Consider the following 15,059-nt stretch of genomic DNA (forward strand, 5'->3'; position numbering starts at 1 on the left):
TAAGAAGACTGAGTAATTAACAAATTTCTTTGCTTCTTTTAAGCTTTGGAATATTTTCATCTGCCTTGTCTTAAAGTTATTCCTGATGGGAATAAATGTTTGAAAGCTAATTTTTATGAATCCATGCAGTATATACACTGAGTGGACAGATTATTATGACTTTTGAACGCATAATAACCTCGCCACTCAGTGTGTGGGTGTGTGTGTGTGTGTGTGTGTGTGTGTGTATAGATAGATAGATAGATAGATAGATAGATAGATAGATAGATAGATATATTAGAGGCCCGGTGCATGAATTCATGCATGTGTGGGGTCCAGTCAGCCTGGCCAGAGAGAGGGGACATGTATGGTTGGCTGGCCTGCCTGCTGGTCGAACTCCTGATGGAGGGGACAATTTGCATATTAGCCTTTTATTATATAAGATATACACTGAGTGGCCAGATTATTATGCGTTCATAGATCATAATAATCTGGTCACTCAGTGTATTAAGCACCAACTATATTATTTGTACCATCTTATTGTAGAAAGAATTAAGCTATTCATGATTTGGAGGTGTATGAACTCTTTCAAGCTGTTATGCTTTTATTTAATATGCATAATAGTAAAGCATAAGTAAACTATATATAGTTTAATCCATAGCCCTTAATTTATATTCTGACAATACACCTTTTATTTGGAAGTATAGTAAATCATTTATGACAGGATAAAAATAGTTTGCATTTCATTCTTTGTGTGCTTTTCATATAATAGGTAAGCATTTTGCAGGAAATTTTTGATGTCTGCAATTGCTAGGATTTGTTTCTTTGCAACATAATTGCTTGGTTCATTCATCTCAAAATAATTTCTAAAAAAACTTCATTAAAGCAATCTATTTAGGACTCACTCATTTTTAAAGCAAAGTATTATGAAACCTAAACACCTGTCACATGCTACATTCAAATGAGGAGCTCTGAATAAAATAGCATTGACATTGTAAAATATGTGGTGCCAGTATTGAATATTTTTAGTTGTGTGTTTAGTGAGACTTTGCCACTAAAATGTTAAGTGTGTCCAATTGTTCCTTTCTTCCCTGTGGTTTTGCATGCATATAATTGAAAGAAAAGAGCAATATGAACTTATTAACACTAGTTCCTTAAGACTAGACAGGCTATGTTGAATCAGTCCAGAGTCACAAAAGATTTCTGGCAGACATCTTATTGGCCAAGAATATGAACAAATAGGTAACATAGGAAAATAAAATAGCTGAATACATTTTATATTCAAACTTTTTTATGTAGTATTTTCTATACCAATAGTAATGCCTAGTTTTTCCATGCATATCCAGTGAAAAGCCAGTCTGTAATGAATAAACTTGTATTTTTATAAGGTAGAGGTAGTACATACCTGTGGCCAAAAGCAAAGAATTTCTTTATTTATCTGATGCTTGTTTACATGACAGGCAAAGGAGTGTAATTTACTGGTAACTTAGCGAGTAACAACACACTATCCCCTTTCATGAAATAAATAGCAGGAAGATATTTGTGTTGACAGTAATTGATTTTGAGCTACTTAGAATTGAGAATTGTGACGACAAAAATTAACTTGAATGACCAGTTAATCCATCCTTTTCTTAATATAGTACCACAATAAGATTCTAACCTATTGTTATAACTCTTCTAAAATTGAAAAAAATGCTTTTGAATTATTAGTTTAACTAGTTATATTTGTTAACTAGGATCAGTAATAAGTATCCTCTCAGTTTTTTACTGATCTTTTATCTCTTGCCTTTACATTCTTCTTTCCTCCTCATTTTTCACCTTTTCTCCATGTAGGATGATTTTTTCAGTAGGTTTCCAAGTTTGGAGGCCTTCTCAGCATATCTTTTCAAGTTTTGTCCAGAGGACTTTTCTATACCCTAATTCTTGAATTGTATTAAAAATAAAACTAATACTGTCTTAAATGTAGAAGTTTTCAAAGTACTTTTGCTTTGCCTTCAGATTTTTATTATTTAGATGCCTATATAGATAGATATAATTTAAATTAATTTTTATGGAAGCTAATGGCTATAGAGTTAAATCATTACCAGGTTGATTGATTAGAATCTAATCAATTCCTCTCTAATGAACTATTATAATTTGAGCTTCTGTAAGAAAATGTTATAATTTGTTTATAAATAAAAAGTTTCTCATTGAAATCATTAGTATGCAAAAATGCAAACATTGTTATATTTCAGGGAAAATGCTTTAACACAGGAAAACATCTCAAAATGTTTTAAGGACTTTAGAAATATTTACATTTAGTTAATATAACTTAAAATTGTTCTATCTAGTCATTAGAGAGTACTTTTTATAAACTTATACAACGATTTCCTTCTTAATATAATGACAATCTGCATTACCGTAAATCTTTCAAAGTTTTCACAAATAATTTATGCTCAGGTGCAATAGAATTTGAATAGAATGTTATTTTATTTGTGCAAACCAAATCTTTTAACTTGAGAGAGAAAATATCACTATTTAAATTAAGCAGTGAAAATTTAATGTTCTATAATTTTTTTTAAAAAATCCTTGGCTCCAAAAAGACGTTCTTTTTTTTAAAATGTAAATTCTCAGCAAAAACAATCAGACTTTTGTCACTATTAAATCTTTAGTGTTAACATACTTAGCATAATGGAGTATTTAATATTCATGTATCCAAACCATCTCCAGTCCCTCCTTTTATCTCCTCTAAATTTGCTTTTCTTAAATTACTATGGAAAAAATAAACCTAAATTTCAAATAAAATAGGTACTTCCAGTAGTTAACTTAATAATAATAGGTACTTCTAGTGGTTGTTGACTTAATAATATAGCTAAACTCATGTACCATTTGCTTTCCTTTTTTACTCCCTTAGTATTTTTATCTTCCATTTTGTATCATTTGTTGTCACCAGGCATCCTGATGACTTGTCTCATTCTGAACTCGGTCTACTCTAAGCTCTGAGCTCTTTAAGCAAACAAAGAAATCTTTGGGTTTTATAATTTCCATAAAGTGATAATACTTTTAATTCTACACGGGACAGTAATGTTTGTTTTGCTGAGTAGTTCAATCATCATCATCACCTTTTGATCGACTTAGCTAGCCTTTATTAGAAATGTTTTATAACTCACAATTAGCTGCTTTAAAATTTAATTTTAGCTAAAACCTTCCCCTGAAGTTTATTTGAGGAGATCCTACAATATTTTCCTAATGAATATGGTAGAAACGCTTGTTTGCATTATTTCTTGTAATCACTTTCTGCATTAATTTGTAGGTAAAATATTTAGGGTAAAATAATAAACATTACCAGAAATTGAAAAGTGAGACCAAAGAAATGAAAACAAATACACTTACCAAAAAGTCACCATGATTGCCTTGGATGTGTTTCACATTTGACTGTGAGCTAATGTAACCATGATAAAAGTAAATATAAGTTTAATTTAATAATTTGTATTATAAAAAGGATAAAGTGCATTGGTTCCCCTGAGGAAGGAGAGTTTTTCCTGGTACCATATTATAAAAGAAACTTCTTATTTGAAATATTATAGAGAGGACACATAAAAAAAAGATATTCTGTGATCTATTTCTTACTTCGTTTTATTGTTGGGTTGTGCTTACTTTGCTCATTTTGAGGGCTGAATTTTCCTAGCACTACAATCACAATATGCACATGTTGTTAGAATAGATACTCAAAAATAATTGTTCACAATAATGAATTTCACAAGCAAATGAACTTATGTTTGGGTTTAAAAAAAACACTTATGGATCCTTATAGTCGTTTTCTGTCTTGGGTGGTATATTTCCAAGATATAATGCCCTCATCTACTCATGTTCATATTAGTACTTTACTAGTACACATTTTATTGTAATTTATCTAATATTTCCCCAAATCCTCACTTGATGGGATCCACTAGACCAGGAATCTTAGCTTACCCATTTGTAACTTTAAAAAATTGTTTTATTGATTTCAGAGAGAGGAGAGATAGAAACATCAATGATGAGAAAGAATCATTGATCAGCATACCCCCTACTGGGGATCAAGCCCACAACACGCAACCCGGGCATGTTCCCTGACAAGGAATCGAACCAGGGACCTCTTGGTTCATAGGTCAATGCTCAACCATTGAGCAATAACAGCCAGGCTCATTTGTTACTTTTAAGACTGTTCCATGGCTTGTATGTAGTAAAGTGCTCAGTAAAGATTTTAATGAATGAATAAAATATTGACTTTAAGCATATTTGTTCTTTTTCTTTTATAATTCAGAATTATGGCTTGGAAACAGAAAATCTAAAAACCCTTTCTCACAAGTTGAATGCATCTGCCAAAAATCTACAGAATTTTATAACAGGGAGGAGAAGGAGTGGCCATTATGATGGGAGAACCAGCCGAAAATTGCCAAATGACTTTCTGACTTCAGTTGTGGATCTGATCGGAGCAGCCAAGAGCCTGCTTGCCTGGCTGGACAGGTAAAAATCTTCCAAATGTTTCAGAAGTAATTTTATTTGAACACCAGTTTGAATATGATATTATTTCATGTTTTCTTGTGAAAGGATTGGACAGGTAGAGACACACACATACAAAAATATATGCAAGTACACACATAGCAATCTATGAAGTTAGTGGTGTCTTATATTTGTTTCATAGGAAGAGGAAATGTGACAGAACACTGAAGGAAATTACTTAAAATCATCTATTTGGCTTCCATTGCTGCAAAATTTTTCAAAATGCTTAGTTTGTGTTATATCATGGTGATCAATGAAATCAAATATAATTTAACATTTTGACCGTAAAAATGAAATACATACTCGGGGTCCGGGGGGAGGGCAACCTTGTGATAACTTCAAAATTTCTACTGAGACTTTTTTATAAATTGAAAAAAGAAAACTGAAGTTTATATTTTGAAGATCTTTCACAGAAAAGTTTACTTCCAGGCCGACTTGCCTATAATGATGATGTTTTTAACAGTTTAAGTTTTTAAAAGGAAAGATGAGAAGGGGGGGAAAAGAAAGAAATTATTTGCCATGCTAAGGCATTTGCACTTAATGCTGCAGGCCGTGAGGGCCTATTTAGGGTCATTGTTGTGTTCTGATTTGTAAATTTTGCAGACTACTTGGGCTATAGTGTTGAGAAAGATTAGAGAAGATTAAGGCTAGAAGAAGTGAAACCAATTAAGGAGCTATTTTAAAAACTAATCATGCTGCTGCTACTGTCAGTGGTTCTGATATTAATACCTCCAGCCACACTCATTTAATACAGTAACAATAGGATGGTTGTCTTTATTTTACAGATAGGAAAACTAGCACTTACAGAGGTTAAGTTAAAAACCAAATGACAATTAAGCATTGGAGCCAGGATTCAGTCCAGGTATCTGACTACAGAATCAATCCTCTCCACTGCTCTTTATTGATACTTTTAATTAATTAGAGAAAGAACAGTGAGGATGGAAGAATGTTGGAGATGTTTATGCAGATAAATAAGACTTGGTGACAAATAAGATCTAGAAACTAAGGAAAAGGAGATATATTAAATTAGGAGTATCTGACTTGGCTGAACCAACGGATGGTAGTGCCATTATCAAAAGAGAAGGAATAGCTTATGGTGAAAGACACATGTTGAGTGTCAGGCATTATAAATTGTGATGGCTGGAGAATATTCAAGTGATAAGGTCTTTAGGGTATTGCTGTTAATAAAAGATATATGGTTGATAGAAATTTGGGGATCATCAAAGTCATAGATATATTAATATGGTGGTATAAGGAGAATTATAGAATTCTCTGCTCTATTTATTTTCCATAACAAATAAACCCTAGCACACTACTTGATTTACTCATGTCGTATTTTTTTTATTTTATTGTTTCAAGTATTATGAATAGTAGTACATACATCTCCTTTTTTCATGTAGTATTAATATTTTGTCTGACTAGTCTTTATATGACTAGTGTGCTTGAAGACAGCAGGGATTTTCAGCTTTTTTATTCAGTGATATCTTAATTATCTAGAAGAGTTTCTAACCTATAATGGTTAGAAATACATTTGAGTGACTGAAGAGAACTTGGATGAGGAATGAGCTCTGTGGACCACAACAACTGAAGAATGATTAGGAGTTTAGCTATGGAAAAATATAATAAGACATAACTGAAGAGGAAGGAGAGAATTAGTTGAGAGTGGTTTCATAGAAGCAAAGGCAGTAAAGAGTTTGTTGTCTTTCTATTGAGATTTTGATGTTGCTTTATTTTTTAAACTTCATTTGGAAAAAATTAAAATGAAATTGTGCAAGTTTAAGGTGTACAGTGTGATGATTTGATACACATTTGTATTGCAAGATGATTACCACATTAAGGTTCATTAAAATGTTCATCATCGGACATAATTACCTTTTCTGTGCAAGGGAGAATATTTAAGGTAGGAGTAAAGAGATGTAGGAGCAAAAGGAAGTGGTCAATAGAGTCAAATGCTGCTGTGAGATTAAGTAGGTTAAGGTTTGAAAATGTATTGTAGACTTTGCCGAAACCGGTTTGGCTCAGTGGATAGAGCATTGGCCTGTGGACTGAAAGATCCCGGGTTCGATTCCGATCAAGGGCATGTACCTTGGTTGCGGGCACATCCCCACTAGGGGGTGTGCAAGAGGCAGCTGATCGATAATTCTCTCTCATCGATGTTTCTAACTCTCTATCCCTCTCTCTTCCTCTCTGTGAAAAATCAATAAAATATATATATAAAAAAATGTGTTGTAGACTAGGGAATCAGGATATATGTGACCTTACCAGCACCAGTTTGGTGTTTTTACTTAGAACTCATAAAAAGTAGAATGCATGAATTGGTTATGAGTTAAAGGTAAGTGATAACTCCTCTTTGAAGAAATGTTTCTGTGAAATGCTTTATTATTCAGAATAGTTTAGTATCATATTAACATCCCCTTTGCATAGATTCTTAATATTTTAGTGGTGATGGAAAAGAGAAGACATATGATGAGTGCTATTTCTGTTTTGGAAGCTTGACTTTGTTTCCTACTCTTGCCATGGATTGTATGAATACCTTCACTGCTCCTTGGCCAATATACATTTCAGAAGGTCCCCAAATCAATTTAAATGTAATAGGATTGTATCTTCAACTGTGCCAGGTGAAATGTTTATTTAGGCTGTTTGTTTTCCTGACACGTAGCCCAGACTTTTGTTAGCTATTGTTAGTGTTTGTATGTAAGTTATATTTTTATTCCTTTCAAAGAAAAAAAAATTTTTAGGTAGCAAACAAGCAAGACAACACTCCACAGGCCCTCTTGTGTCATTGTGCTCTGAAAATTTCAAAGGAAACAAAACACACTAACCAGCGTTAGAAAAGCCAAAAGAGCAGTGTTCTCCAAGACTATTATTGTGAACCCCTGTTGAAATACATCCTGCAGTAGTTTAAAGAGCAGGTGACTGATAAAGAGTTGAGATTCAGCTCTGCCTCAAGCCTTGGGTAACCTAAAACTTAACCCCTGTTTTTATTTTATTTTTAGAATAAGGATGTAAGACCTATAGAATTTGAAGGTCTCTTCTCAGCTCTAATATTCCATAACTCATGGGCCTTGTTCACAAAAGCCACATGAAATTTATTTCCATTTATGTAATCTCAAATGATAAACACTAACAAAACTTATTAGTGACTTATAGAATCATGATTTAAGTCCCTAACTCTTCTCTAAATAAATTTAGTTAATATTTTGTTTGCTTCATTTTAAGTTCTAGAACAGAGCTAATCTATATTTATGCTTTCTTTATGTAAGGTTAAGAATATGTCTTGGCTTGTTTTATTTTTGTTTGCTTTTGAATAACTTAGAACTTACATAATTAATTATAAAAGTTCCATAGAAATAATGTTGATCAAAAATTCTTTTTTTTTTTTTTAGAATCTTAGATTTTAATAATCTAGGACCTTGAAACGTATGTTCTTGAGTCTTAGACACAGAGAATCTAGGTTCTTAGACTAAATCTTAGAACATCACATCTGAGAACATTAGATTTTAGAACCTCCGTCTGTAAGAATCCAAAAGATTCTTAGAACTTTTGAATTGCGGAATCTAGAATCTTAGATCTTTAGGATCCAGAATCTCATAACAAGAGCTTCAAGGATCATAAAGCCTTAGAAACTCTAGTTGACCATCATTAGAAGTTTACAACTTGAAAGGATAAACTCTTGAAGCCTTATGCTCTATAGTCTAGAGTCAGCCAAGGGGTTTATACTCTAAAAGGCTTAGAACATCAAATTTTAGAACATTAGGCCTTAAAACCTCCATATCTAGAATTCTAGAATGTAGAGTCTTATACCCTAAGGACAATTTTATTTTTCAGTATAGATTTGCTTTACTTTGGAGAGTTTAAAATGGCCACTGCAATCAAATATTGCTAAGCATTGGGTCTTTATCCTTAGTTTATTCCTTTGATATGATATAATTCTACCAGTTTAAATATGGTTATTTTGTTGTAAAAGTGGCTTAATTTTTTAAAACAATAAATTTTTGGCATTAAATTTTTCTTACATTTTGAAGAGAACTTGCATGCCCAGCAAAATGATTGGATTTAATTGCAATTTTTATTTTATGTCACTTGAAGGGGGAGAGAGGAAAAGATATTCTTTTAAATTCATCATTTTAGCTTTCCTTATTAGCTTGTAGTTTGTTTAGGATTTCTTAACATTAATAACCTTTTCATAAATACAATGCTTTTGTTTTAAAGCATACAAAAAATAATTTCTTGTAGGACCATAAACCTTTGCACTGGAAAGACGTATAAGCATCCTATTACCCATAACAGCCATTTATTGATAAGCCAAGGATTTTATCATTTTAAAAACTATCTGGCATCAAAAAGCTTTCTTTCCTGGAATTTTATTTCCTTGACTTTAAAGTCACTGTGTCCTTTTTGTAAATAGTCTGAGCTCTACCTTGGGTTTTCTTTATAATTTAGAACAAATCCCTCTGTATGTTTTGTTTTTGAACTGATTATGCTCAGTTCTTCTCTAGATGCCCACTTATTTATTTCATAGATCATGAAGTCATGATTGAATGGTCATCTTTGGTAACTCACAGAGATTTGAACCCAGTCTGTCAGCTTCTTTTTATGTATGAATATAGGCAAAATCACCACACCTAAGAATGGTTCTTGGTATGGTTTTAAGTGATTTATCTTTAAAATAAAAACAAGAGGAATTCATTACAAAACAAGTGTTTTTCTTTAGCATATGTTTACATTACCCACCCTCCCAGTTTTCTTGACATTTAATCATGATAGAGAATCATGTTCTATTTGAAATATGAGTAGTCAGGAAAGGGAAGAAAATATGCTTTAGAATTAGTTTGCTACAGGCATTCAGTCATAAATGGATTTTTCTTTTGGTATATTTTGAAGAACAAGTGACAGTCTCAAGTATTTATGGGAAAATTCATGCTGTAATTCATATTATCACTCTTGAATTAAGTATTTAGTTTTATTAGCAGACTGACATTTTCAAACCTAGCAATCCAAACTTTTTAATGATGCCAGAAGCATCTTTGAATTCTTAATTAAAATGATAGTTTTTATGCTTCAATGCAGCAAAAATAAAAGGTCTTTAGCATTTTTTATTAATGATTTTTCCTAGAAATGCTTATATTTTACATTTTTTACAATAACTTTAAAGGGACCTAATTTGCATTCTATAACATTCACTTGTTTTGTTTTACGTGTACAACTTAATGAGGTTTAGTAAATTTGGATATATCCATGCAACCATCTGTACAATTCAAGTTTAGAAAACTTCCATCAAGATAGAATATTTAAAGCTGGTCTTACTTATAACTAAATAGGCTAATTTTTGAACTAAAATCATAGATTAATAACATGTATTTTTTTCTGTTCTAAATTTTATTAATTTTTTATTAAATTATTATCTTTGTATCGATACATATACCATTGCCCCCCCTCATACCTGCCCTCCCTCCCCAGAGTTTTGTGTCTATTGGTTGTACTTATATGCATGTATATAAGTACTTTGGTTGATCTCTTATCTCCCCCAGATCTCCCTAACCTCCCCGCTGTAATTTGACAGTCTGCTTGTTGCTTTACTGTCTCTATATCTATCTTTTGGCTCTTCAGTTTATAACATGTATTTTTATAATTAACTTCATTTGAATTGATAATGTCTCCATCTGTTTCAGAAATATATATATACTGAATTTTAGAATAGGAGTAAACAGATTAGTAGAAGAGAGCCATAATAGACTATGGTATATGGAATTATTTAGAAGACAATATGGTAAAACAACTGGGGGGAGGAAGCATAATTTAATAAATGATACTACAGCTCTTAGTTAAGTTTTTGGAAAATAAATAATGATAGAACACTACCAGATCACTAAAATCATTTTAAGTATACCATTTATTTAAGTGGAAAATATAAATCCATAAGAAACTACAGAAAATATAGAGAAAATTATATCTACATGTAGAAAGACTTATTAAATACTTAAAATGTGGATTAACTTAAAATAAATATACCGTTTGACTTTTGACTAAATTAAATTTAAAAACATGACAATATATAAGACAGATGCCAAACTGGGAAAAATACTTGTAACAGATATGAGAAGCTGGGGGTTAATGTGTATTATGTGAATATTACATTCAATTAAAAACAACTATTTGCAAGTGATATAAAATTAAAAACAAAAACTACCAAAATGTAATAGATAATCATATACTAGACAACTCAAAAACAGAAGAAACAGAAATTGCTTGGAAGATGTATGTAACAAACAACAGAACTTCTAAGAACATGGAATGAAAATTGACAGAACTAGAATAAACAAATTCACAATTATAGTTGGCTACTCCATTCTCTCAAAAAAATGATAAAACTACTAACAGAAAGTTAGAAAGAATTAGAAGTGCTGAATAATACCATCAGCAACATGATATAATTGACATTTTTAGAGCACTTTGTCCAAAAACAGCAGACTACAAATTCTTTTCACTTGCCTATAGAACATTCTCTAATATAGACCTGCATCATAAAACAAACTTTAAATACATCTAAAATAATTGAAATCAGAATGTGTTCCCTAACCATAATGGAATCTAAGTAAAAATTAAACAACACACTTCTTAATAATCCTTTCTAATAAAAGTAATATGCAAATTGACTGTCACTCCAACACACAAGATGGCTGCCCCATGTGGTCAAAAATGGCTGCCCCCATGTGGTCTCCACAAGATAGCCAGCAGAGGGGGGCAGTTAGGAGAGACCAGGCCTGAAAGGAAGGGTAGTTGTGGGTGATCAGACCAGCAGGGGAGGGCATTTGGGAGGGACCAGGCCTGCAGAGGAGAAAAGTTGGGGGTGACCAGGCATTCAGGGAAGGGCAGATGGGGGGGACCCAGGCCTGCAGTGGAGAGCAGTTGGGGGAAGGGGACCAGGCCTGCAGGGGAGGGCAGTTGGGGGGGAGGGGGGACTAGGTCTGTAGGGGAGGGCAGTTAGAGTGACCAGGCCTGCAGGGGAGGGCAATTAGGGGCAATCAGGTTGGCAGGGGAGCATTTAGGCATCAATCAGGCCAGCAGGGGAGTGGTTAGAGGGTGATCAAGCTGGCAGGCAGAAGTGGTTAGGAGCAATCAGGAAGTCAGGAAGGCAAGCAGTTGAGAGCCAGTGGTCCTGGATTGTGAGGGATGTCTGACATCCCTCGAGGGTTCCCAGATTGGAGAGGGTGCAGGCAGGGCTGAGGGACACACAAACCGAATTTTGTGTACCAGGCCTCTAGTACATAGATAAAAGAGGAAGATGGGAAATAAGAAATACATTAAGCAGAATGCAATTAGAACAAATAAGTTTTGTGGCACATAGCTAAAACAATACTGAAAGGGAAATTTATAGCATCAAAGTCTTATATCAGAAAAAAATCTCAAATCAATTGTCTAAGCTCCCATCTCAAGAAAATAGAAAAAAAAAATTTATCCATTAACTGGCATGAAGTTTCAGTTAAGCAAGATGAATGTGTTCCAGAGATCTGTTCTAGAGCAGTGTATTCATAGTTAACAATACTATCATGTACACTTAAAATGTTAAGAGGGTAGATCTCTTGATAACTATTCTTACAATAATGTAAAATTAAAGAAAATAATAAAATAACAGCACAATAAAACCAAAGCAAGAGGAAGGGAGCAAATAATAATGATAAAGGAGCAGCAATCAATGAAACTAAAAACAGAAACACAATAGAGAAGTCAATAAAAATTAAAAGGATAATAAAGGAATACGACAAATAACTTTTCATGCAAAAGTTAACAGATTAGATGAAGTAGACCACGTCTTTGAAAAACACAAACTACCAAAAGGTACCCAAGATAAAATAGGAATAATAATAGTGCCTATCTTATAAGCTGTTGTGAAAATAATTTAGTGCATGTAAGGCATTTGGAAAAGTAACTGGCACATAGTAAGTATTAGCTGTCATTGCTAACTCTTAATTGTGAATATCTCAAAGATGTATTGTACTCAAAATCTTTCTTCATTTGAAAGTAAATTAAATGTTGTCTTTGCCTAATGTACTCCTTTTTTGTTGATTTGTTTTAGATGTAATAAAGAGACCTTGTAAGAAGTACCAAAGAACTTCTAAATATTAGCAACTAAAAAAAGTGAGAAATTTTATGGAAAACAAATATTATATTATTTTACTTTAATTTTCTTTAAAGCATTTCTCTCAGTTTTTTTTTATAACAATGTCCTAAATAGTTTTATCACTATGAACAATTTATTTCACATCATTCAAAAATCTTATGTTAGGCTATTATAATTTTGGAAACTTTCTTGGAATTTTTGGAATCACAGTTTTTCTTTTTTCCTCTATAGGTCCCCGTTCGCTGCTGTCACAGACTATTCAGTCACAAGAAATAATGTCATACAGCTCTGCTTGGAACTGACAACGATTGTGCAACAGGTATTAACCAACAAACTTTCCTTCTGTTAATTTATTAGCTCTTTAATATTCTATCAATCTGAACTATTTCTATTTACCAAGAGTTAAGATATGAGTTTAGGAGACTCTCGTTAAAAAACAAGTGATTCTGAAGAAACCAATATGTAATTATTCATTGGGAAATTATTCATATAGCCCAATAAACAAGGATTTTATTTACTGGAAGATGTAAAATTAAACTGAACCTCTAGAGACACCATTATAATAAGATCGTAAGTGTGTTATTAGTTTCACACTTTTTCATGGGGTTGACTATATTGCCTTTCAGAAAATGAAATTGTCCCATTTGACTAACAATCTGAGACTTTTGCTCTGGGACAGCATTATTTCCTTATTAGTACAATTATTAGTTTCACTTATATAGACAAACATACAAACAAATGTACACAATAGCCTCTAACACTTACATGATCTACTTACATGACCTGATTTTTTGCTTTGAATATTATCTATGTCCGGTATCTACAAATCAAATGCCTTCGGGAGTGCAGTAGTTAATATAAAAATGTGCAAACCAAGCCTGGCATAAGATATGGAGAAATGGTAGAGAGGTAAATTTGCTACTAAACAGTATAATCTACAAAAACTTACTTAAATGTAAAAATAAAAACATACTTGAAAGGTCTGAGGCCTGCAGCCACCACTCTGTGTAAGGCTGCTGTCAGCCTCTTGCTGCTGTGGCACTGCTATCTATTTGTTAACCTATCCAATGATGCAGAAACAGGGAAAGCAAAGGATGAAATACAACAGTACAAAGGTCATTGGGGAAATTTGTGAGTTAACTTATCCTTTTGCTCCCTATTCTCTATTACCAGGGATAATTAAGTGTTTCTCTTATCACCTGTATTTTCTCTAACAAATAAGAAAATTTATTAATGTAGATTTAAATGCTTCCATCTATTTTATGTTGTATTGTATAAATTTCATTTGTACCATTTCTCTGAAACTGCAGGTTTTTAAGATGTCATTCATTACAAAAAGGATAGTAATTTTGTGACTTTTAATTCTGGAACATATCAGACATTGATCACGATTATATCATGGCAGTGAGAAGGTCGGCAACTCATTGCTGTGAGACATGCATGAAGATGGTGGACATTTTATGAGCTTTGAAGTACCCTAACAGTGTCACTGCATGTCTTCATACTTTGTATCAATAAATTTCCTTTCTGAATTTCAAAAATCTCAACTGTGTAATAGGAAAAAGAGGGCCATTTTAGAATAAGTTCAGCAAACCTTTTCTGTAAAAGGCCAGAGTAAGTATTTATGGCTTTGTAGGCTATAAAGTATAGACTACCATGTCTGATGCAACCACTCAGCTCTGCTTTTGTAATGCAAAAGGAGGTGTGTGTGTGTGTGTGTGTGTGTGTGTGTGTGTGTGTAAGTAAGTAAATGTATGGGTGTTGCTATGTGCCCTTAAAACTTATTTCACAAAAATAGGCAAAATTATGCATTTGGCCCATTGCCCTTAGTTTGCTGACCTCTGTTCTAGGGCAGTGCTAGGCCAGTAAGGTCTGCTAACAAGCAGCATTCTCATCACAAGGAAACTCATTAGAAATTCAGATACTTTCGAAAGCACCCCAAAGTACTATGAGAGAGCCCAGGGACTTGCACATTCACTAGCGTTCTGGGTGACTCTGGTCCTCATATGCTGTTCTAGTGCACAGGGGAGAAGGGCAATAATATAACCTATGGGTAATTTTCATTATAACTCTGTATAACCAGTGAAATTTCTTCAAAAATCTGCCTTCTAAAGGCATTAAAATTGACCAGAGATTTGCGATGTGAGTAACAGATTATTAGTTTCTTCCATTTTACTGTGAATGACATTTCCTCTGATTTAAGGATACTTATTACACAGTGTTAGGATAATAATTGTTCAGAGTCTCTTAGTATTGGGTATGTGCTCAGCATTTCATATACAAACACTCATAATAATACAATATTGTTAACACCTGCTACATAGCAGTATCTGTGATAACTGTATTATATGTACTATTATAGCTTTTTATTTATACATTGGAGGCCTGGTGCATGGCAAGGGAGGAGCCGGAGCTTGGGCTGGGCACCGTGCCACTC

At 33.1% G+C, this 15,059-nt stretch overlaps 1 protein-coding gene across 6 annotated transcripts in view; it reads left to right on the top strand.

Annotated features, from left to right (window-relative positions):
- The window catches only part of CNKSR2 (connector enhancer of kinase suppressor of Ras 2), a 236,281-nt gene that overhangs the window by 49,909 nt on the left and 171,313 nt on the right, over positions 1-15,059 (top strand). For all 6 annotated transcript variants that reach the window (XM_036439617.2, XM_036439621.2, XM_036439619.2 and 3 more), the window contains exons 3-4: positions 4,262-4,464; positions 12,854-12,941. In XM_036439617.2, coding sequence (XP_036295510.1) covers positions 4,262-4,464; positions 12,854-12,941 — 291 coding nt within the window. The remainder of the gene's footprint in view (positions 1-4,261; positions 4,465-12,853; positions 12,942-15,059) is intronic.

This window comes from Pipistrellus kuhlii, unplaced genomic scaffold, assembly GCF_014108245.1.
Source record: "Pipistrellus kuhlii isolate mPipKuh1 unplaced genomic scaffold, mPipKuh1.p scaffold_m20_p_16, whole genome shotgun sequence".
In the NCBI taxonomy this organism is placed as follows: Eukaryota; Metazoa; Chordata; class Mammalia; order Chiroptera; family Vespertilionidae; genus Pipistrellus; species Pipistrellus kuhlii.